Source organism: Neophocaena asiaeorientalis, unplaced genomic scaffold (assembly GCF_003031525.2).
Source record: "Neophocaena asiaeorientalis asiaeorientalis breed wild unplaced genomic scaffold, Neophocaena_asiaeorientalis_V1.1 scaffold49, whole genome shotgun sequence".
Taxonomy (NCBI): domain Eukaryota; kingdom Metazoa; phylum Chordata; class Mammalia; order Artiodactyla; family Phocoenidae; genus Neophocaena; species Neophocaena asiaeorientalis.
In genome coordinates, this window is record NW_020172456.1 from 4282135 (window position 1) to 4304491 (window position 22357).

The 22357-nt window shown below is 45.2% G+C and overlaps 1 protein-coding gene across 1 annotated transcript in view; it reads right to left on the reverse strand.

Moving 5' to 3' along the window:
• Nucleotides 1-22357, reverse strand: part of FLVCR2 (FLVCR choline and putative heme transporter 2) — a 60001-nt gene that overhangs the window by 15755 nt on the left and 21889 nt on the right. Inside the window, exons 2-5 of the mRNA XM_024737783.1 lie at nucleotides 16019-16160; nucleotides 13379-13519; nucleotides 3689-3756; nucleotides 2387-2490 (exon numbers count right to left, since the gene is read on the reverse strand). Of these exons, the coding sequence (XP_024593551.1) occupies nucleotides 2387-2490; nucleotides 3689-3756; nucleotides 13379-13519; nucleotides 16019-16160 (455 nt within the window). The remainder of the gene's footprint in view (nucleotides 1-2386; nucleotides 2491-3688; nucleotides 3757-13378; nucleotides 13520-16018; nucleotides 16161-22357) is intronic.

Consider the following 22357-nt stretch of genomic DNA (forward strand, 5'->3'; position numbering starts at 1 on the left):
ACGCCCCTCCCTCCTGGGTCCTCAAAGCAGCTGCTGAGGGCAGAGGAGCTTCATCCCTCCTCCCCCTGCTCCCCACATCCAGTCCCTCCCCCTCTGCAGAACCCAACTCCATGGACACCCATCTCCCTCAATGACCCCACAAGTTCATCTTTCCCATATTTGTTTACATATAGCTTCTTCTTAAACCACTAGCCTGTCTACAAAACTGTAGTCTCAGCCGGAGATAAAGGGACCTGACCATCCAATTTCCAGCCTCCAAACAAAACAGGACAAATCTGGGAGGCTCAGGTAAAAGGGAACTGGCACCAAAATGACCAGATGACAGAGCTCTCTCACCCTTTCTCTGCCTACATAGTAGAGCAAGGAGAAGACTGTCCCATGCTGACTGAAGGATGCAGACATCATGTGACACTAGGAACTGGTGGCAGAAGGATTCTGCAGTGTCCTCCCCAGCCCTTTCACTGTATTTTCACCGTATTTTCTAGCTCACCTGCATCATCTGGCTGCCCACATCCCCGCCCAGGCAACATTCCAATCTCTCCCTTCTCCTGCCACACAGCAAGCCCAGAAAAGGGGACGCTGCTGTATCCTGGTTCGGGAGTGGCCAGTCCTCACTACCCAAAGCAAACAACTGACATATGGCAAAGACAAGGCAGCAGCCCAGCTTCACCAGCAGTAATTAAGCCCAGCTGGGCTCCTCGTCGTGTCCAGCCAGGCAGCCACATCCCCAGGGTTGGCCTTTGACAAAGGCAGACAGAGAGAGCCCTGGTCTGACCAGAGCCTCACAGAAGCGGATCTGTGTGGCAGAGAACAGGTCTGCCACTGTCTGTTGCCTCCAGACACTGGGAACTTTGGAGGCTTTGATAAAGCATCCCAGAATGTTGATCTGCCCCAGAGCAGGACAACCCTGGCCTGGCAGCTGCCCTACTGGCCAGCATTAATTGAGTGCCCAGTGCATGCGGAGCACAGGAAAGACACAAGTTGGGCCTCTGTTTCCAGAGCATTTTCCCCAAGGCTGGCTACTGAATTGAGGCATCCGGGTTGATTTTTTTTTTTTTTAACATCTTATTGGAGTGTAATTGCTTTACAATGGTGTGTTAGTTTCTGCTTTATAACAAAGTGAATCAGCTATACGTATACATATATCCCCATATCTCCTCCCTCTTGCGTCTCCCTCCCACCCTCCCTATCCCACCCCTCTAGGTGGTCACAAAGCACCGAGCTGATCTCCCTGTGCTATGCAGCTGCTTCCCACTAGCTAGCTATTTTACGTTTGGTAGTGTATATATGTCCATGCCACTCTCTCACTTTGTCACAGCTTACCCTTCCCCCTCCCGATATCCTCAAGTCCATTCTCTAGTAGGTCTGTGTCTTTATTCCCGTCTTACCCCTAGGTTCTTCACAACCTTTTTTCTTTTTTCCTTAGATTCCATATATATGTGTTAGCATACGGTATTTGTTTTTCTCTTCCTGACTTACTTCACTCTGTATGACTGACTGTAGGTCCATCCACCTCACTACAAATATCTAAATTTCGTTTCTTTTTATGGCTGAGTAATATTCCATTGTATATATGTGCCACATCTTCTTTATCCATTCATCCGATGATGGACACTTAGGTTGCTTCCATGTCCTGGCTATTGTAAACAGAGCTGCAATGAACGTTTTGGTACATGACTGTTTTTGAATTATGGTTTTCTCAGGGTATATGCCCAGTAGTGGGATTGCTGGGTCGTATGGTAGTTCTATTTTTAGTTTTTTTTATAAACGCAGATTCCCCTACTGAATTGGCATCCATGAGGGTGGGGCCCAGGAATCTGTATTTTTAGTAAGCGTCCTGGATTAGCCTGACATCCACTAAAATCTTCGTGGCTCTTAGGAATGCACTGGGCAATCAGGACTAAAGCATGCCGTAATACTTACCAATGAAGTGGAAGCAATTGCAAGATAACACACTGTAAATTGTTGGAAGCACTGAGCACCTTGGTTAAGCCCATGCGGTCCACAAGGGAGCTATGGGAACAGGGCAGAGGAACCACCTCCTCGTCCCCACTCCGTGGAGTTTCCACAAACTGTCCAACTGTTGATGCTTTTCCACATTTATTTTCTCCTTCCTCTGCTTCTTCCACAAGCTACTTGGGGGATGGAACTCTGACAGGCCTCATGGCCCCTATCTCTAATCTTCCTATGATCCCCACAGGGCAGGCATTGCTTCCCTCATTTTATAAATGGGGAAACTGAGGCTCAGAGAAGATATATTTGAACTCCCCGCTTGACCACTCAGACCCCCAGCTGCCACACCCACATCTTTGGAGCCGTGTTGCTAATGAATATGTCATTTCAAGACAGGGGTCCCCGATTCAGTCCAAGAGGAAGAGTCACTTACTTGTAGGTTTTGGTCCTATCCAGCCAGACGCCTGAGATCATAGCCCCAAGCATTCCTGCAATGACGATGGTCAGGCCGATTCTTCCAGCATTCACTTCTTCGCCCTGGGGAAACCACAGCCCCAGTGATTGCTCAGTGATGCGACAAGATATCTGACAGGGCGCAGTCAGCAGAAGGCAAAGGGGCAAAGGCAAGTAACTCCGGCTTCATTAGAGCCAATTCTCAGAAAGTATCAGGACAAGATGGCCTGTAAGAAGCTGCCAGTGGATAGAGAATCCTAGAATAACTGCTCCTCCCAACATAATATAACCCTGGATGTGTGTGCATGATACTGGATGCTGGGGTGAACCAAATTCTGTCCTTAGACACCACTTTTAGATGGATTTTTTAAAATGTAATCCTTATAGCAAACCTTTACCATTATTCCCATTGCACAGATGGAAAAACTGAATTATGTATATCCAAACATTCCATACTTAGGTGTTTTCAGTTATCACTGTTGAAGAGATAGGAAGATAATAGTTATATATTTTTGAGCGTTTATTCAAAGCCAGACACCATGCTGATGATTTTATATCATCATCTCATTTAATTCTCCTAATTCCCCACCAGAAGGTTAATCAATTTTCTCCATTTTACAGATGAAGACACTGAGGCACAGTGAAAATAACCTACTAGCCCAAGGTCATGAGGCCTTTATTAAGAGCAGAGGCAAGATTTGAACTCAGACCTGTCAACCTCCAACACTGGAACGCTCAACCACGGTGGCTCACCCCTCCCACAAGCGTGAGAGCCTTAACCTCTCAAAAGAGGGCTGGACCCGGGATCCCGACTCCAGGTTACTCAGTGTTCCATTGCCAGTATCCAGCCCTCGCTGGTTCTGGAAACATTTAAAACATGCTTTCTGCTGGGTAAATAAGACCTTGAAATTAAACCTTGCCCACATTTCACAACTTAATTGATTTCATATGTGATTCTACTGTATATACGTTTACCTACTGTGTTGCCAGGCACCATGCTATGCGCTTTACATATATAAACCTTATTATTTACTTTCTAACCCTAAAATCAATCTTTCAGTAAGTAATTAGGCTTCCTTTACAGAAAAGAGAATGAGAGCTCAAAGACACTAACCAGCTTATGACACAGCTGAGGACCACCGGGGCTGGGGCTGAGACCCAGGGCCGCCTCCCTCCAAATCTCAGGAGCACACACCATACCACACTGCCACCCCAGCTCCTGCCCAGACAGACTAGGAACCTCCTTCTCTCAGGGCCCAGCAAGCTTAGGGAACACCCTTACCGGGTAGTGCAAGATCACCATGCGATTCAGCAGAGTGGACAAGGCATAAAAAGCACCAGCATTCAGACCTGAAGGAGGGAGGGAGAAACACAGCATTAGGGTCATTCTCCTGTTGGGGCCATGGCTGGCTTCTCCCCACAGTGGTGAGGGAGGTCAGAAGTCCTCATCCTTGTTGCCACTGGAGGTAGTGTTTCAAAGAAGAAATACTCCAAAACAACCAAAACTAACCATTTGAACCTCTTCTTAGCCACACACCACTGCCCTCTCATCCCTTTATCCCTGTCCTGGAAACACAGGCTCCAGAAAGTATTACTCCCAGGTCAGAGCCATCTACATTCCTCTTAAGCGCTGGCCTGACCTAAGGGGCCAGCAGAAGTACTGGACCCCTTCCACCTCCTCCTGATGACCTGTCCCCCCTCACCAGAATGCTCCAGACCTCTGACCCCTGACAACACTCCCTCTGCAGGTAGATTCTCACCTCTTTCCACATCCCTCCAACTTTTTTCTCAGATTCAACATCACACAAAATCTTATATTCAAAACCATAAAGGACCCTCAAGAGCATTTAGTTGACTCTCTTAATTTATCGATTCATCCAAGAAACGGATGGAGCACCTAGCATATACTGTAAGAATCTGTGTCCTTAGAAGATGAGGTTATTGGTCAAAAGCCGTACAGTGACTTAGTAACTAAGATGAGACTGAAACTGATCCAGAGGAGAAGGGCCTTCTGCCTTCCCTTCATAATGATGGTGGTGATGGTGGTGATGATGGTGGTGATGGTACTGGTGGTGGTGATGGTGCTGGTGGTGGTGATGGTGCTGGTGGTAGTGGTGATGGTGGTGATGATGGTAGTGATGGTGGTAGTGGTGATGGTGGTGGTGATGGCAGTAGCATACGCTTATGTACTAGGCACCTTACAATCTAAACACCTTACGATCCTCATAAGAATCCTAGAAAGTACCTAATATTCCCATTCCCATTTTGTAGGTAAGAAAAATGCACACAGATTTTGAAAACAAATACAGAGGTCACTCTGGAAGGCCCACCAGCAGTCATTTTAATTTTAACTAATTTTCAGGCTCACACAACTACCACTGGCACACCTGGCATTAGGTCCACTTAGCAGCATGTAAGAGAGGACACAGTTCATAGACAGGGCGGCCGAAGGAGCTCCTCTTCACTGGAGCCAGTCCACAGAACCCCAGTCCATAGAGCCATTCAGAAGCTATTCTCTTCTGCCCCCGAGGTGACAGCTCAGTGCAGAGAAAGGTGGGTATGGCACCCACCCTGGCTTAACCCCTCCCAGGAGCCGCTATTGCGGACTCGTCCACAGGCATAGCTACCAGGATCTCCATAAAGGACAGGCCAGTGGAAAGGGTCACTGTGCTCAGAGAAGCACAAAGAATGGCTTCCCAACAGGGGTAAGAAGATCACCCAGTCCACCTGCAGTCATTTATATCACAATAGGTCATTCTTATCAGAAGCAATGTTGCCTAAATGCAGTTGACTTACTCCCTTTGTCAGGTTCCCCGGGGAATGAGATACAAAGTTAAGCGAAGGTCAAATTCTCCTGCAAAATGGGGAAGGGAGTTTGGTTTGCCCTTCCCACCATCACACGGGTAGTAAGAGGCAGGGTTCGATTCAAACCCAGACTATGGACTCCAGGTCCTCCATCTTAAACCGTTGACTTCATATCCTTACAGACCTGATCCTCAGTGATTTCCCCAGCTCAGGTTACTGGCAATTTCGTGCCCCAGCCTCTCCCACCAGGTCACCTCAGGGATGCAACAAGGTTGAGCTCAATGCCACCTGCTGAGGGGCACAGGGCCAACAGTCAGTCGGCAAACCCAGAAGTGTGACCAGATGTGACTGCAACTGCCACACTCATGGTCAGGAGGACTCTGAGACTCTCGGCAACTTCTCACCCAACAAGCATACTGGCCGCACCTTCATACCACACACCCAGCCACTTGGAAATTCCATTCCTGGGTCAAGAGAGCCCACAAGGAGACACATTCCTGAAATGTGGGCGGGTGTGGGGAAGAAGCGTGCAGGGAGGAGGATGAACTCAGCCCCCTTCCTGCCCCTCAGCCTAACAGGGCCAGGGGCCAGGGCATACACGAGGTCAAGCTCAGCTTGTGCCCACCTGGAATGAACAAGGAGGGCAGAACCCTCAGGAAACTGCGAAATGATCCAGGAGGACTGGGAGAAAAAACACCCCACGTCAAACACCAGCACCTTCCTGACCCTGAAAAATGTGGAGAGAAACAGTCCTGATCAGGCTAACCCAGGCTATCGAGGCTGAGCAGCTCTGTGAGGCTTAAAGGTTTAGAGAAATCACTTCCAGATCAGCCTCCCTGGCAGCTTGTTAGAAATGCAAATCCTGACCCCACCCAGACCTCCTGCTGTAGACACTGGGAGTGGGGCTCCTCAGGCAATGTGTTTGAACAAGCCCTCCAGGTAATTCTGATAAGGCTCAAAGTTTGAGACCTACTGGCTCTGCTAGACTAGTTTGGTTTACCAATCACCATCCCCTGCTCCCAGCCAGACAGGAGATGGAATCAGGGCTAAGGTAGGGAGGATGTGGAGGGGGCAGGGGTTCGTCCTGGAAGGCTACCATTCTTTCCAATTCTTTCTACAGTCCAACCTTAAAGGAATTAGAAATTCTGACTCTCTCTCTTGAATCTAGATGTCCCTCCCATATTGCCAAAGGTTGCCAGACACAGTTAAAGGGCACAAGTCCACTCCACTGCCCAAACCAAAGGGTCCAGTGTCCACACTGAAGGGCAGGAATGACATGTGTGCTCTGCCCTATGCATAAGTACCTCTTATAGGAATGCAGGTGACTGTGTTATATTCGGGTGTGATTATCCCCAACAAGGTAAGCCTGCCTGGTGAGGAAATGTGATGGCCCCTGAAAGGCCTGGTCACCCCTGGTATCAGCCACCTGGGAGAAGTGCAGGTCACTGAGGGGGTGAGCTTTAGGAAGGCAGAAGGGCCTGACTTGTCATCACTCTGAGTTTCTCTCCTGTGTCAAGACTAAGTTTTTTCAAAGGGTGGTGGCATTTAGAAACCACTGGCATTAGAAAGCCTCAGAGTCTAAAAATGCAGATTCCTGGGCTGCACCCTGGACCAACTAAATCTGATTCCCCCGGATTGGGGCTAGGAATCCGCATTTTAACAACAACACATCAAAAGCCCTTGGCATTTCTTAAACTTGGGGATAAATGGCCTTGGGCATAGGAGGATCACAGACCAGGCCCAGGCCCTCAGAGGCTGGGGTTAACATGGAGGCAGCTGGGATGGGAAGGGGCTTCAAGAGAATCACCCATAGCACACCTACTTTAGAGGTTCTCAACCCTGCTGCAAACCAGAATCTCCAGGAATGCTTGTGAAAAGCAGATTCCCAGGCCCGGACCAGACTATCTGAATTTGACTTTCCAGAAGAGAGGCAGGAATCGAGGCACACACCACCCAGCACCCCAGGGGCTCTATCATCAGGCCAGCGTGGGAAACACTGATCCCAGATCCCATCTCTGGGTTCTGGTTACTCTGTGTTCATTTCCCTTTTGTCCTTCCTGAACTTGTAGGAACCCCTCTTTTTAAAGGGCCAGCCTGACCTCGGCAAAAGCTCCAGGGAATCCCGGAAGGACCTTACACCCACCCTGAAGCCAGCATCTTGAAGGGGCACAAAGCCCCTGCCGAGGCCCAGGTCGGGCGGTGTAAAGCCCTTGAGAGCCCCAAGGAAAGGTGTCCTCAGGACACATGTTGAGGCTCTGAATTCAGACACCCAACACTGCACAGATTCTTCAGAAGCATAGCTGGAGGCAAGGCTGGGGGATGACAGGGAAGAGCAATCCCTTGGAAGACACTGTCCAGAAGAGGAGCCTTTCACCAGTCTGTTTACCAGGGCAGTCGTGAGCCATCAATGCCAAGACGTTAGGGAAGCCATGTGCAAGCAAGGCCTGGAGATCCGAGGGGGAGCCAAAGAAAGGTTCTTACTTCACCCCACCCCACGCCCACGGCTGACGCTCACCACAAGACCTGCCCAGCCCCAGGCTCTGGTGGACCCACGGGGAATCTGCTTCCAGCCTTGTGTCCTCCTGCGGTGCCATGTTAGAATACGGAGGGTATTTTGCTAGAGGAGGTGGTAGTTTCTCATTCCTGTGATATTTCAGCAACATCAAGCACAAACCCAGCCTCTGCACCTCCTCCTCTCTAAACTGGGCTGCTGGATTTAGTAAAAAACAAAAACAGCACACCCAATTAAATTTGAATTTCAGCATAAGAATGCTTCAAATAGTTGTGGGACATGTTTATACTAAAAAAGAATTTGTTGTGGATCTGAAATTCCACCTTAGCCGGATGGCCATTAATTTATGTCTGAAACCTTACCTCTAAGAGTGTGGCCAGAAGCCCGCGGGGAAAAGGCAGCGGCACTGGAATTTCGCCAAAGCCTTTACTGTATCACCGCACCTTAGCTCGGGGCAGCTGGCTCAGCAGCTTGGAGAAGCACTTGGAAAGCTTGGAAAGTCACTACCAGTACAATACTGGACATCCCACCGGCTGCACGAAAGCTACTCCCTACGTGTCGAAATCTACTTCATTCAAAAAACAAAAAGACTGTAGGAAATGGGCAAGTTTCCCAACACAACAGCATTATGGCTGCACGCAGTGTTTTGATTCACAATTACTTTAAAAGCTTTCATTTCCATCCAGGGAACTCCAGTGGGAAGCAAATGTTATTACTCTTTTCTGAGGGGTGGTTCTTAGAGAGACACACGATGAGCACAGGATGGGTGAAGGTGGTACACTCAGTAATTAGCAGAGCTGACACTAAAACTTAGACCTTATATTCCTTACATACCAACTCTGAACTCACTGGTCCCCCAGCCAAGGCTCTTACTCCAAAACATGTCCACCCAAATCCAGAAAATACATCCGTGAAACACTATCAACTGCTTGATTCCCAACTACATGCTCTTAAGTGTTTATAATTCAGAGGAAAATAGGAACATCATATGTACTATATAATGTACATATGCACTATATGGGTATACGTGTGTATATATAAACTGTGAACCATTTCCCTCTTCAAAGCTCAACCTGAAACTGCATGGAAGGTGGGAGGCATTCTGGGAGGTCTCAAAGGATTTAGTTGAATTTATAGAGGGTTTTTTTTGTTGTGTGTGCATTTTTAATCTGGAGCAAAGACAGTGGGAGAAGAAAGCAGGGATTCTCAGGTGGACTGAGTGCCTTTACATGACCTGTAACCCTCAGAGAGACGCACTACGGATGAAACCTCACCATCCCCAAGTCCCAAAGATGGCCGGTCAGTGTAGGTAGGTCCTGCTTCTAAACCCCAGAACTACAGACCCTCATCTCAGAAGAAAGGCCAATGGTCTGAGGACTGAATCTGAGGAAGGACATACACCACTATCACCCCTGCTAGATAGACCCAGAGGCTACTCAGTTGAGTGAGGTTGAAAACAGACCCCTGGCTCTGTCTCCAAGAGGCTCCTTTCTGCACGAGAAGGCAAAATGGTGCGGTGGTTAGGAAGATAGGCTTTGATCTCAGACAGACAGAAGTTTATATCTAAGCTCTATTGCTTGCTAGCTGTCTAATTACGGACAAGGAGCTCAATCAGAGCCTCAGTTTTGTTAGGTATAAAATGGAGCAGTTGAACACCTAGTTCATGGGTTTCTTTTGAAGATTAAATGAGATACTGCATATAAAGCACTTCACATGGTGCCTGACACACAGTAAAGGCTCAATAACACGCTTTCCCAAATCTGTGATTCAGCCTAAGAATCATTTCCTTGTAGGCAAAGATCCCTGTCACCAAGTCCAACTCCCTACCACAAAAATAAGGCTTGTGGTTCTCTGACTATAATGAAATGTGTACAAACAACCAGATTAGTTTAACTCCTCACTGGGATCATCTCAGGCCTTTGAGGAAAATGTTAATAAATTCTATCTACACACAACATAGTCGAATGCTTCCAGAGGCACAGAAGCACCGTCCCAATTTGAGGGCAATTTACTTCCACCTGTTTCTCTCTCCTCTGCTTCTGGGACTCCTGTTAGGCCTGTGTTGGTGTGCTTGATGGTTTCCCACAGGTCTACGAGGATCTGCTCATTTTTCTTCTTTCTTTTTTCTTTCTGTTCCCCAGACAGGATAATTGCATTTGACCTAGCTTCAAGTTAACTGATTCTTTCTTCTGCCAGCTCAAATCTAGTGTTGAGCCTTCTAGTGAGTTTTTCATTTCAGTTATTGTATTTTCAACTCTAGAATTTATATTTGGTTCTTTTTGATTTGTCTTTCTTGATATTCTCTATTTGGTGAGACATCATTCTCTACTTTTCTTTCATTCTATACACACCGGTTTCCTTTAGTTCTTGAATATATTTATAATAGCTGAGCTACTATCTTTTTCTGTTACATCCAACCTCTGGGCTTCCTCAGGAACAGTTTTCTAACTGTGTATGGGCCCTGCTTTCCTGTTTCTTTGCATGTCTCATTTTTTGTTGTTGTTGAAACTGGACATTTTAAATATAATGTCAACTCTAGAAGTGAGATTCTCCTCCTTCCCCAGGGTTTGTTACTGTGGCTGCTGTTTGTTCACTGACTTTCCTGGACTCATTTTGTAAAGTCTGCGCTCTTTGTCATGTGCAGCCACTGAGGTTTCTGCTCCACTAGCTTCGTTTTGAACTAAGGATTAGACAGAGATTTCCTTAAATACTTTAAGCCCACGAGCCTCCCACCTTTGCTGAGGACCTCTATGTGTGCGTTGGGACTCGCCTGTGATGCTCCAGCAGGGTGGTGACAACTCTGCCTTAGCCTCCACCTTCTGCTTATACACAGCCTCAAGTTCAGCCAGAGGTGAGACTTTAGGGCTTTCTCAGGTCTTTCCTGGGCATATGCACAACTCTGTATGTGCATGTGGATTTCTAGATTCCTAAGAATATGTCAGAGCTTTCCAAAGCCCCCTGGACAGCTCATTCTCCAGATTTTCCTTTCAAGATCTTTGGTCAGCCTCTTGCTTACCCCAACCGGTATTGCTACCTCAGGCAGCTGTGATGTTAAACGGTGATCGCTTTCAACAAATGCCCTGGAAATAGCGCTTTCCCACTGAGAAAGCTCTGAGTCAGGTCAAATATAGGCAAATCCTCTGAATGGGGCCTTTGCAGCGAACTGCCACAGGAGTCAAATAGTGACCTAGGGATGGGACTTCTGGGGGAGCTCCAAAATTGTTTGGCCCCCTCCAGTGGCCGTGAGGCTGCTAGTTCTCACAGCTACCATGTCTGGGAGGCTGCTGGTTTCCAAGGCTACCACAGAGCCTGGAAGAGGGGATCGGAATAGGACAAGTTAAAACACAAAGCTTGCGACTTTACTGTTATTCAGATATTTGTCTTGAATAGATGCTCACTGGATTGTTTCAAGCCTTTGGTTAAGAACCCTGAAACAACTGATTTTGATAACGTCTGCCGGTGGTGTTCTTGTTTTCATGGAGGAACAGATGATGCAAGGTCCTCACTCCACCATGCCAGAAGTGCTAACCCATTTATTCCCTGTGTTATCACTTAACCAAATAGATTAAGGAGGAGTGTCCAGAACCACAGGATTAACAGCACTCTGCCAGACTGAAGGCCATACAAGCAACCAGCCGCACAAGATGGAAGGAAAAGGAGTTGCTTTGCCCCTAAAGCATGGCCCGGAGCTGAGCCACAGCGACCAGGAGCAACACTGTTCCTGGTACATTTTGTTCTTATTTCTTGCTATCATGGGTCAGTGATCTGACCCTGCCATAAACAGCGTCCAGAACTGAAGACTGCAGCCTCTGGAATAAGGCCATTGCCCGGTTATTGCCACCATCACCACTCTCGTTCACAGAAGATATTTATTAAGCACTTATCTGCCCTAGAGTTCCAAGGTAAGCCTCAAATGCCCTGTTGTCAGATGCCATAAGGTTTATGGTGGTCAAAGGTTGATGCACTCAAGATGTTTAACTCTAGGGAAAAGTGAAAGTTCTTAGAGGCATGGAATCCTGAGTCTGGAAGGGAACCCAAAGATCATCAGGTTTCACTATCCATCTATAGCCTGATATTCCCCACAATATCCCCACTAAGTGGTTGGTTCCATCTACACTTGAATACCTCTCAGTGATGGGCAACTCAGAATATCTTCAGCTGGCCATCCTAAGTATTGGAAACTTTCTCTTTGTTTTGTGAATGAATGCAGAGACACACTCAGAACTGAGAAGCTGTTCCGAGAGAGGGAGGAATGGAGACCAGAGGCCTTGGAGACTAACGTGGGTACCTGGGGCTATTCCAGATGAGAGGTCACCTAATCTGTGCCTATGCCTGAAAACCAAGTGTGCCTCTCTACTGTGGATGATACCACCTCTTATCTAATGCCTCCGCAGATAAACACTTTAATTCAGGTGAAGGGCATTGATAAGCCTAAAATGAAGCCCTGGTACAATTCAAGGAAGGAGCATAGGCGGTCACGGATCAGGAGTGTAGGCTTTGGAGTCTGACAAATCTGTACTTGAATCCTGGCTCTGCCCTTCGAAAACTGTGTGTTCTTGAGCTATTACCTAATCTCTCTGAGTTTGTTTCCTCATCTGTTAAATGGGGAAAATAATACTATTTACCTCTCACCGGTGTGGTGAGAGTTAAATAAAATAATATATAAAAAGTCTTGGCACGTAGTAAACGCTAGTATTGTTGTAAGATACAGTTTGCGAGCCTAGAGGAAACCTGAGGTTATAGCCAACTGGGGTTTCACTGAGAATAAGTCACGTCAACCAATCTCATTTCTTTTCTTCTTCTGATTACTGAGCATGATATACACTCTTGATTTTAATCAAACAAACCGGAGGGTTACATGGTCAGGGGTAAGCTGGATAGCAGCAGAGCTGGGTGGATCTGTAAAGACACCTTTAATGGAATGCCCTGGGGTTCTGCCCTTGCCCCTGTCTAGGACAACATTCTCATTAAACGTTAGAATGAAGATGCAGCAAACACCTTGCTGGAAAGGCAAGCCAATACACCAGCATAAATATTGAAATTTATCTTACCAAAGCCAAGAAAGTGAAATGAAAGAGGGATGTTGTCTTGCATTCAGGTAAAGAAGGAGCAATGTTCCAAGATGAAGGATTGGCTGGGGAGTGATCATGTCACAAGACTCATATAAATATCCATCCACCCGTTCACTCAATCACTCATTTAATAACTGTTGGAGTATCTACTCCAGGTTGGCCACTGCTGAGGAATTATAAAGATAAAAAGACATAAATTCCTACTCTCAGGGAGTTCCCAGTTTAGTGGGAAAACAGACCTGGAAATGATTTTTTTTTTTTTTTAATGCTAAGTGTTAAGATGTACCAGGAACAGCACAATAAAAGAGGAAAGGTCGCCTAATACTGCTTTACAGCAGTCATACTGAGATGAGACTCAGAGGATCGGCAGGCATTTTGTCAGACAACTTGATATGGGAAGGAATGGTCGTCTAGGTAACCCAACATCGAAGGCCCTGAGACAGAGCTGTCTCTTCTGGTTGACCCTGAACGATGACTTTACATATACATTTGGGATTTGGAAACGGTAAGATGCACAGACACGTCAGGCCTCTTGTCTCACACCCCCAGCTCCATTACACTCCTGGACACATCTGTATCTTACCATAGGTGATGATAAGCAGCACAAAGTTGAGGTTTTTGAAGAGTCGGACGATGGAACTTAAGTATGAAGCATCAGGGGACGCCAAGGCATAGCTTAGGGATTGGGCCCTGCTGGGGGCATGTTTGGGCTTCTCCTTGAATACTGAAAGGAAAGAAACAGAGAGATCACTGCAAATCCCTATGGTCCCACCCTGCAGAGCTGATACATGGACGAGAGCTGACTCCCTCATCTGAGAATGAACTAAGACTCCAAAAGGAAATATTAATTCTTCAATTAAATCCTTTATAGTCTCCTCTCTTGAAGCTGCATCTCACTGTCTGTGGCTCCGTGACTGTGCCTTGGATTATTTTTTCTTAATGGCCTTTGGACGGCTGCAATCACTGGGCTTCCCAGGCAGTATTCAAGGATCAAGGAGCCGAGTAACAACCGGGGAATAACATACAGCAGAGCACTGAAGAAATTCAGTAGTAACACGGAGATGGGAAGGAAGTGAGAGCTGAGGCTCTGAGATCAGTGAGCCCAGTTAAGGACTCAGCACCAGAGCTCCCCCCAGGGGGGAAGGGACTGTGATGCCCATGCTGAGCACAGAGCCTGGCACATGCTGCCCATAAACATTCCCCGAATAAGAAAAAGGATCTTCTTCTATTGGAAAGACCCGGAGTCCGTCCCTAGTTTCTCGAAGTCTGAATCAGACATCTGCCCCATGAGAAACCAGAGGATTAACACATGCTCCTGTAGGTGTGACCACTCTGATAGGAAGGACTGGGGAGGGACAGTGGGAAAACCATTTGCTTTATGTTCTATTTTCAGTACAACTGGTACAGTCCATTTGACTGCATTGATGGCGGTTCAGTTCTCTGGGGGCCAAATCAGTTTAACCAGCTGTTTGGCTAAATTGGTCCCCCAATTGGGTCCAAGTACAGAAGCACCTTGGTGTGTCCCCAGCCCCCATGAGAACACCTCTGAAAGGTCAGGAAACTGCCTCCAGCTAGAGGAAGCTCTGGAAATGAGGTTTAGTCTCTTGAAGATCAAAGGTCTCCCCCCTCCATCCCGATAACCCTCCAGCCCTGACTTCACAGCCCTGCTCCTTCCTTCTCCGGAAACAGTCCTGGGTAACTTCCCACCACTGGGTACTTCTCAACCATTGTCTTGCCTGTTCACCTCCCCTTCTATCAGGGGAAAGAAATCAAGGCAAGAGCTTTTTTTTAATCTCGGCAACAGCAGCTGTTTGCTCAAGGATCTGGCAACCACAAACCACAGTTTGGATAAGATTTTTCAGTTCTTTATTCAATGAGCAACCGTCTGTGCTTACTAGTAAAATGCAAAGTGTAGAAATGGCCTACCTCCAGGATCTCTGCAAATAACCAGGCCCTTATCTGCTACAAACACAAGAATTTGGAGCTGAGCACATTACAATTTGAAACTTCAAGTCTGGCCGAGATGGTTCTTTCCTGTTCTCAACCACAGCTTCAAGGCTTCTCACCTTCCCAGGAACACCAAGTTCTCCGTCCAAGAGATCCTGTGAGCTTTGAAAAGCCATCGGGCAGCCCTTCCTCAGCTTGGACCCCGGGGAGGAAATGACACAGTGAGAATAGCTGGATGACATACATGATTATAAAACTGTTTGACTCTGGAGTTGAGGCCAGCAGGAAGGCATGACACCTTTAACGTGTGAGGTGGAACTTTCAGATATTAGGAAAGACAGCTGGTTAACTTTTAAAGACAAATGACTCACTGAAAATGAAAACCTCTACTGAATTTATCACAGCCCATGTGATAGCACTCAGAAGAGAAAAAAAGATATAAATAAACCAAATACCTCAATGATTAAATATACATACATAGAATATTAATAATATTAATAATTATTAATTCTCTGGGGCTGGTGGCTGGGATTAACAGGTACAAGGCTAAGTTAATGGTCATTCTTTTCTTTATGCTTTTTTGTATTTTCTAGATTTTTTCCATAATGAGCGCACCTTATACACATTTTAAAAAAGCATTTTAAAATGTGGGCCCCAGGCATTCCCAGATGAATGTATGAGAGCATTAGTGTTTGTGGGTCAGTCCTATTTTGTTTTCTTGTGTTCCAGAAATTTAGGGTATGGAGTTAGACAAGCTTAGGCTGGAATCCAGCCTCTGCCACTCACTGTCTAATCTTGACTAATTCCCTCATCTCCTCGTAAGTCACTGTTTCCTCTTGGTTAAGTGAGACTGATGCTGGTACCTCCCCTATAGGGCTGGTACCTCCCCTATAGGGCCATTGAGGAGTCAGTGAGATTAGGCGCACTCAGCACAGGGCCTGTGACATCATAAGTGCTCACCAGGGCTTCATCAAGGGGATCAGCAGGCTGCCCATTCACTCTAATGAGGTCATACTGGGGAACTGGTTAATTACAACTAACCTTTACTGAACAGCTAACAAAGTACACAGGACCAGCTAGCACTGAATCGGCAGCAACTACTCGGGCTAAAACATTTGAAGACCATTGGAAGCCTGGCTTCCAGTTTCTATAGATATGTTTTATAGATTACATGGGACCTAGAATGCTGCTCTAGGGCCACAATCACAAGGTCCTCACCCAAGTCAGCAGGACCTCCCTGCCTCCCCAACCCCCATGAGCCTATTAATGACCTTACCGATGATGACAAGGATGAAAAGCAGAGTGGCCACACCTGCTATTATGTAGAACATGATGCTGATGTGGTAGGCAAGCTTGTCCTGGTCTTTGATGTTGGGTACCAAGACAGGAGGGACCAAGAACCCAATGGCAATTCCAAGCTATAGAAGACAGAGACAATCAATCGTTGTATCAATGGCCCAGAGGTGACAGCACACATTTAAGAGCCTCCTAATTAGAAACATAATCCCCAACTTCCGGTCCTTCTTAAACCTCAAACAGGGATTGTTTCCCCCCTCAAGACATCAGAGATCTTTCTTTTGATTGACAGCTCAACTCACACACCCTTGACCACTCTCACTACCACAGACTGTGAAAACGATTATAGTCGGGGTTCTCAGTGCTGACAGGCTTTTCTCTGGGTACAAACTAATGAAGAATGGTTCCTATACTCCCATCCCTACGGTAGAGTAAAACAATGCTGGTTGTGCTTTTTGTGCCATTTAAATTCTTGATTTCACTGTATCTGTTCACCTGGAGCTGAGAGACCAGCTGAGGGAAAAATTCTACACCCTACAACCTCAAGAACTTGCATTCAGTGAGAGATAGAAGCCTAATGTCGTTACCACATTTACAAACACAGAAGCTTAAGTTCATTGTGTAAGTTAACTTTGTAATTTATAAAGCATCTGTGGTGTGAAGTCACACAACTGCATAAATTTATACACACAGGACATGCGCACATGCAAAGTGGCTATAAATGCACATACAAACACAACCCAACAAACTGTAACATCTTATATCTGCGTTGCAGTTCAAACTCCAGTGACCTGAGATAACATGCCTTGGGTGTTTCTGAGGGCAGAAATGCCTTGATTCAGGAGTGACTAGCTGGGATAGAACTCCCCAAACCCTTCTGCCACACAAAATACCAAGGTGGAAATTTGAAAATAGTATGAGAACACACGAAATACCCAGGTCCAAATTGTAAGAGTGACAGAAGCTGAGTAAGTCTTTTGTGTTAAGGTCCCATGTTCCCTTTATTGAACTTGCAAGCAACTGCAGGTAGAGAAGCAATTTGCTTTCAGGCCAACACCATTCATCAGCTGCCAACGTGCTGACCATCATTATTGGTTTTCCAGCCTGTCAATTATAGCCACTCAGGGTGGTCACTAGTGATTCTCAGCTCTGAAATACTCTTAAAAGTCATCATCAGTAGGCTCAGTGCAGGGTTGTTCCAACGTACACTGTATACAATCAACAAATCAAACTGATCTTTAAAGCATCTACTATTTGAGGAGATTGGTTCAAGATGGCCGAGAAGGACGTGCTCTCACTCCCTCTTGCGAGAGCACAGGAATCACAACTAACTGCTGAACAATCGCTGACAGGAAGACACTGGAACTCACCAAAAAAGACATCCCACATCCAAAGACAAAGGAGAAGCCACAGTGAGACGGTAGGAGGGACGCAATCACAATAAAATCAAATCCTGTAACTGCTGGGTGGGTGACTCACGAACTGGAGAACACTTATACCACAGAAGTCCACCCACCGGAGTGAAGGTTCTGAGCCCCGCGTCAGGCTTCCCAACATGGTAGTCAGGCAACGGGAGGAGGATTTCCGTAATCAGACTTTAAAGGCTAGTGGGATTTGATTGCAGTACTTCGACAGGACTGGCGGAAACAGAGACTCCACTCCTGGAGGGTACACACTAAGTCGTGTGCGCATAAGGACCCAGGGGAAAGGAGCAGTGACCCCACAGGAGACTGAACCAGACCTATCTGCTAGTGTTGGAGGGTCTCCTGCAGAGGCGGGAGCCAGCTGTGGCTCACCACAGGGACAAGGACACTGGCAACAGAAGTTCTGGGAAGTACCCCTTGGCATGAGCCATCCCAGAGTCCCTCATTCACCCCACCAAAGAGCCTGGAGGCTCCAGGGCTGGGTCGCCTCAGGCCAAACAACCAACAGGGAGGGAACTCAGCCCCACTCATCAGCAGACAAGCAGATTAAACTATTACTGAGCCCTGCCCACCAGAGCAACACCCAGCTCTAAGCACCACCAACCCCTCCCATCAGGAAGCACGCACAAGCCTCTTAGACAGCCTAATCCACCAGAGGGCAGACAGCAGAAGCAAGAAAAACTACAATCCTGCAGCCTGTAGAACAAAAACCACATTCACAGACAGATACACAAAATAAAAAGGCAGAGGACTGTGTACCAGATGAAGGAACAAGATAAAACCCCAGAAAAACAACTAAATGAAGTGGAGATAGGCAACCTTCCAGAAAAAAGAATTCAAAATAATGACAGTGAAGATGATCCAGGACCTCAGAAAAAGAATGGAGGCAAAGATCAAGAAGATGCAAGAAATGTTTCACAAACACCTATAGGAATTAAAGAACAAACAAACAGAGATGATAATACTATAACTGAAATGAAGAATACACTAGAAGGAATCCATAGCAGAATAATTGAGGCAGAAGAACAGATAAGTGACCTGGAAGACAGAATGGTGGAATTCAGTGCCACAGAACAGAATTTTAAAAAAAGAGTGAAAAGAAATGAAGAGAGCCTAAGAGACCTCTGGGACAACATTAAACACACCAACATTCGCATTAGAGAGGTACCAGAAAGAGAAGAGAGAGAGAAAGGAACCGAGAAAATATTTGAAGAGATTATAGTCGAAAACTTCCCTAACGTGGGAAAGGAAATAGTCACCCAAGTCCAGGAAGCGCAGAGAGTCCCAGGCCAGATAAACTCAAGGAGAAACATGCCGAAACACATAGTAATCAAATTGACAAAAATTAAAGACAAAGAAAAATTATTAAAAGCAACAAGGGAAAAATGACAAATAACATACAAGGGAACTCCCATAAGGTTAACAGCAGATTTCTCACCAGAAACTCTACAAGCCAGAAGGGAGTGGCACCATATATTTAAAGCAATGAAATGGAAGACCTACAAGCAAGATTACTCTACCGGCAAGGATCTCATTCAGATTCCACGGAGAAATCAAAAGCTTTACAGACAAGCAAAAGCTAAGAGAATTCAGCACCACCAAACCAGCTCTACAACAAATGCTAAAGGAACTTCTCTAACTAGAAAACACTTCTCTAACTAGAAAGCGACCTACAAAAACAAACCCAAAACTATTAAGAAAAAGGTAACAGGAACAAACATATCGATAATTACGTCAAATGTGAATGGATTAAATGCTCCAGCCAAAAGACACAGATTCACTGAATGGATACAAAACAAGACCCTTATACATGCTGTCTACAAGAGACCCACTTCCAACCTAGGGACACATACAGACTGAAAGTGAGGGGATGCAAAAAGATATTCCATGCAAATGGAAATCAGAAGAAAGCTGGAGTAGCAATACTCATATCAGATAAAATAGACTTTAAATCAATATATGCAAATCAATCAATGTGATAAACCATATTAACAAATTGAAGGAGAAAAACCATGTAATTATCTCAATAGATGCAAGAACACTTTTGACAAAATTCAACACCCATTTTTGATAAAAATCCTCCAGAAAGCAGGCACAGAGGGAACTTACCTCAACATAATAAAGGCCATATATGACAAACCCACAGCCAACATCGTTCTCAATGGTGAAAAACTGAAACCATTTCCTCTAAGATCAGGAACAAGACAAGGTTGTCCACTCTCACCACTATTATTCAACATAGTTTTGGAAGTTTTAGCCATAGCAATCAGAGAAGAAAAAGAAATTAAAGGAATCCAAGTTGGAAAAGAAGTAAAGCTGTCACTGTTTGCAGATGACATGATATTATACAGAGAATCCTAAAGATGCCACCAGAAAACTAGAGCTAATTAATGAATTTGGTAAAGTAGCAGGATACAAAATTAATGCACAGAAATCTCTTGTATTCCTATACACTAATGATGAAAAATCTGGAAAAGAAATTAAGGAAACACTCCCATTTACCACTGCAACAAAAAGAATAAAATACCTAGGAATAAACCTACCTAAGGAGACAAAAGACCTGTATGCAGAAAACTATAAGACACTGATGAAAGAAATTAAAGATGATACAAACAGATGGAGAGATATACCATGTTCTTGGATTGGAAGAATCAATATTGTGAAAATGACTCTACTACCCAAAGCAATCTACAGATTCAATGCAATCCCTATCAAATTACCAATGGCATTTTTTACAGAACTAGAACAAAAAATCTTAAAATTTATATGAAGACACAAAAGACCCCAAATAGACAAAGCAATCTTGAGGGGAAAAAAAAAGGATCTGGAGGAATCAGACTCCCTGACTTCAGACTATACTACAAAGCTACAGTAATCAAGACAATATGCTACTAGCACAAAAACAGAAATATAGATCCATGGAACAGGATAGAAAGCCCAGAGATAAACCCACATACCTATGGTCAACTAATCTATGACAAAGGAGGCAAGGATATACAACGAAGAAAAGACAGTCTCTTCAATAAGTGGTGCTGCAAAAACTGGACAGCTACATGTAAAAAAATGATATTAGAACACTCCCTAACACCATACACAAAAATAAACTCAAAATGGATTAAAGAACTAAATGTAAGACCAGACACTATAAAACTCTTAGGAGGGGCTTCCCTGGTGGCATAGTGGTTGAGAGTCCGCCTGCCGATGCAGGGGACACGGGTTCGTGCCCTGGTCCGGGAAGATCCCACATGCCGTGGAGCAGCTGGGCCTGTGAGCCATGGCCGCTGACCCTGCGCGTCCGGAGCCTGTGCTCCACAACAGGAGAGGCCACAGCAGTGAGAGGCCCCCGTACTGCAAAAAAAACCTTTTAGGGGAAAACACAGGAAGAACACTCTTTGACATGAATCACAGCGAGATCTTTTTTTTTTTTAATTGTTTTCCTTGTTTCTATTTCATTTATTTCTGCTCTGATCTTTATGATTTCTTTCCTTCTACTAACTTTGGGTTTTGTTTTTCTCCTTTCTCTAGTTCCTTTAGATATAAGGTTAGATTCTTTGAGATTTTTCTTTTTTTTAAAAAAAATTATTTAGTTTTGGTTGCATTGGGTCTGCTGCTGTGCACAGGCTTTCTCTAGTTGCAGCAAGCGAGGGCTATTCTTCCTTGCAGTGCACGGGCTTCTCATTGCGGTGGCTTCTCTTGTTGTGGAGCACGGGCTCTAGGTGAGCAGGCTTCAGTAGTTGTGGCACACAAGCTCAGTAGTTGTGGCTCACGGACTCTAGAGCACAAGCTCAGTAGCTGTGGTGCACGGGCTTATTTGCTCCACGGCACATGGGATCTTTCTGGCCCAAGGCTTCAACCTGTGTCCCCTGCATTGGCAGGCAGGTTCTTAACCACTGCATGACCAGGGAAGCTTTTTTCTTGTTTCTTGAGGTAGGCTTGTATTGCTATAAACTTCACTCTTAGAACTGCTTTTACTGCATTCCATAGGTTTTGAATCGTCGTGTTTTCATTGTAATTTGTCTCTAGGTATTTTTGATTTCCTCCTTGATTTCTTCAGTGATCTCTTGGTTATTTAGTAACATATTATTTAGCCTCCATGTGTTTGTGTTTTTTACGCTTTTTTCCCTGCAATTGTTTTCTAATCTCATAGCGTTTTGTTCACAAAAGTTGCTTGATATGATTTCAATTTTCTTAAATTTACCGAGGCTTGATTTGTGACCCAAGATGTGATCTGTCCTGGAGAATGTTCCGTGTGCACTTGAGAAGAAAGTGTAATCTGCTGTTTTGTGATGGAATGTCCTATAAATATCAATTAAATCTATCTGGTCTATTGTGTCACTTAAAGCTTGTGTTTCCTTATTAATTTTCTGTCTGGATTATCTGTCCATTGGTGTGAGTGAGGTGTTAAAGTCCCCCACTATTATTGTGTTACTGTCGATTTCCTCTTTTATAGCTGTTAACATTTGCCTTATGTATTGAGGTGCTCCTATGTTGGGTGCATATATATTTATAATTGTTATATCTTCTTCTTGGATTGATCCCTTGATCATTGTGTAGTGTCCTTCCTTGTCTCTTGTAACATTCTTTAACTTAAAGTCTATTTTATCTGATATGAGTATTGCTACTCCAGCTTTCTTCTGATTTCCATTTGCATGGAATATTTTTTTCCATCCCCTCACTTTCTCTGTATGTGTCCCTAGGTCAGAAGTGGGTCTCTTGTAGACAGCATATTTATGGATCTTGTTTTTGTAACCATTCAGTGAATCTGTGTCTTTTGATTGCAGCATTTAATCCGTTCACATTTAACGTAATTATCAATATGTTTGTTCCTGTTACCTTTTTCTTAATTGTTTTGGGTTTGTTTTTGTAGGTCCTTTTCTTCTCTTGTGTTTCCCAGT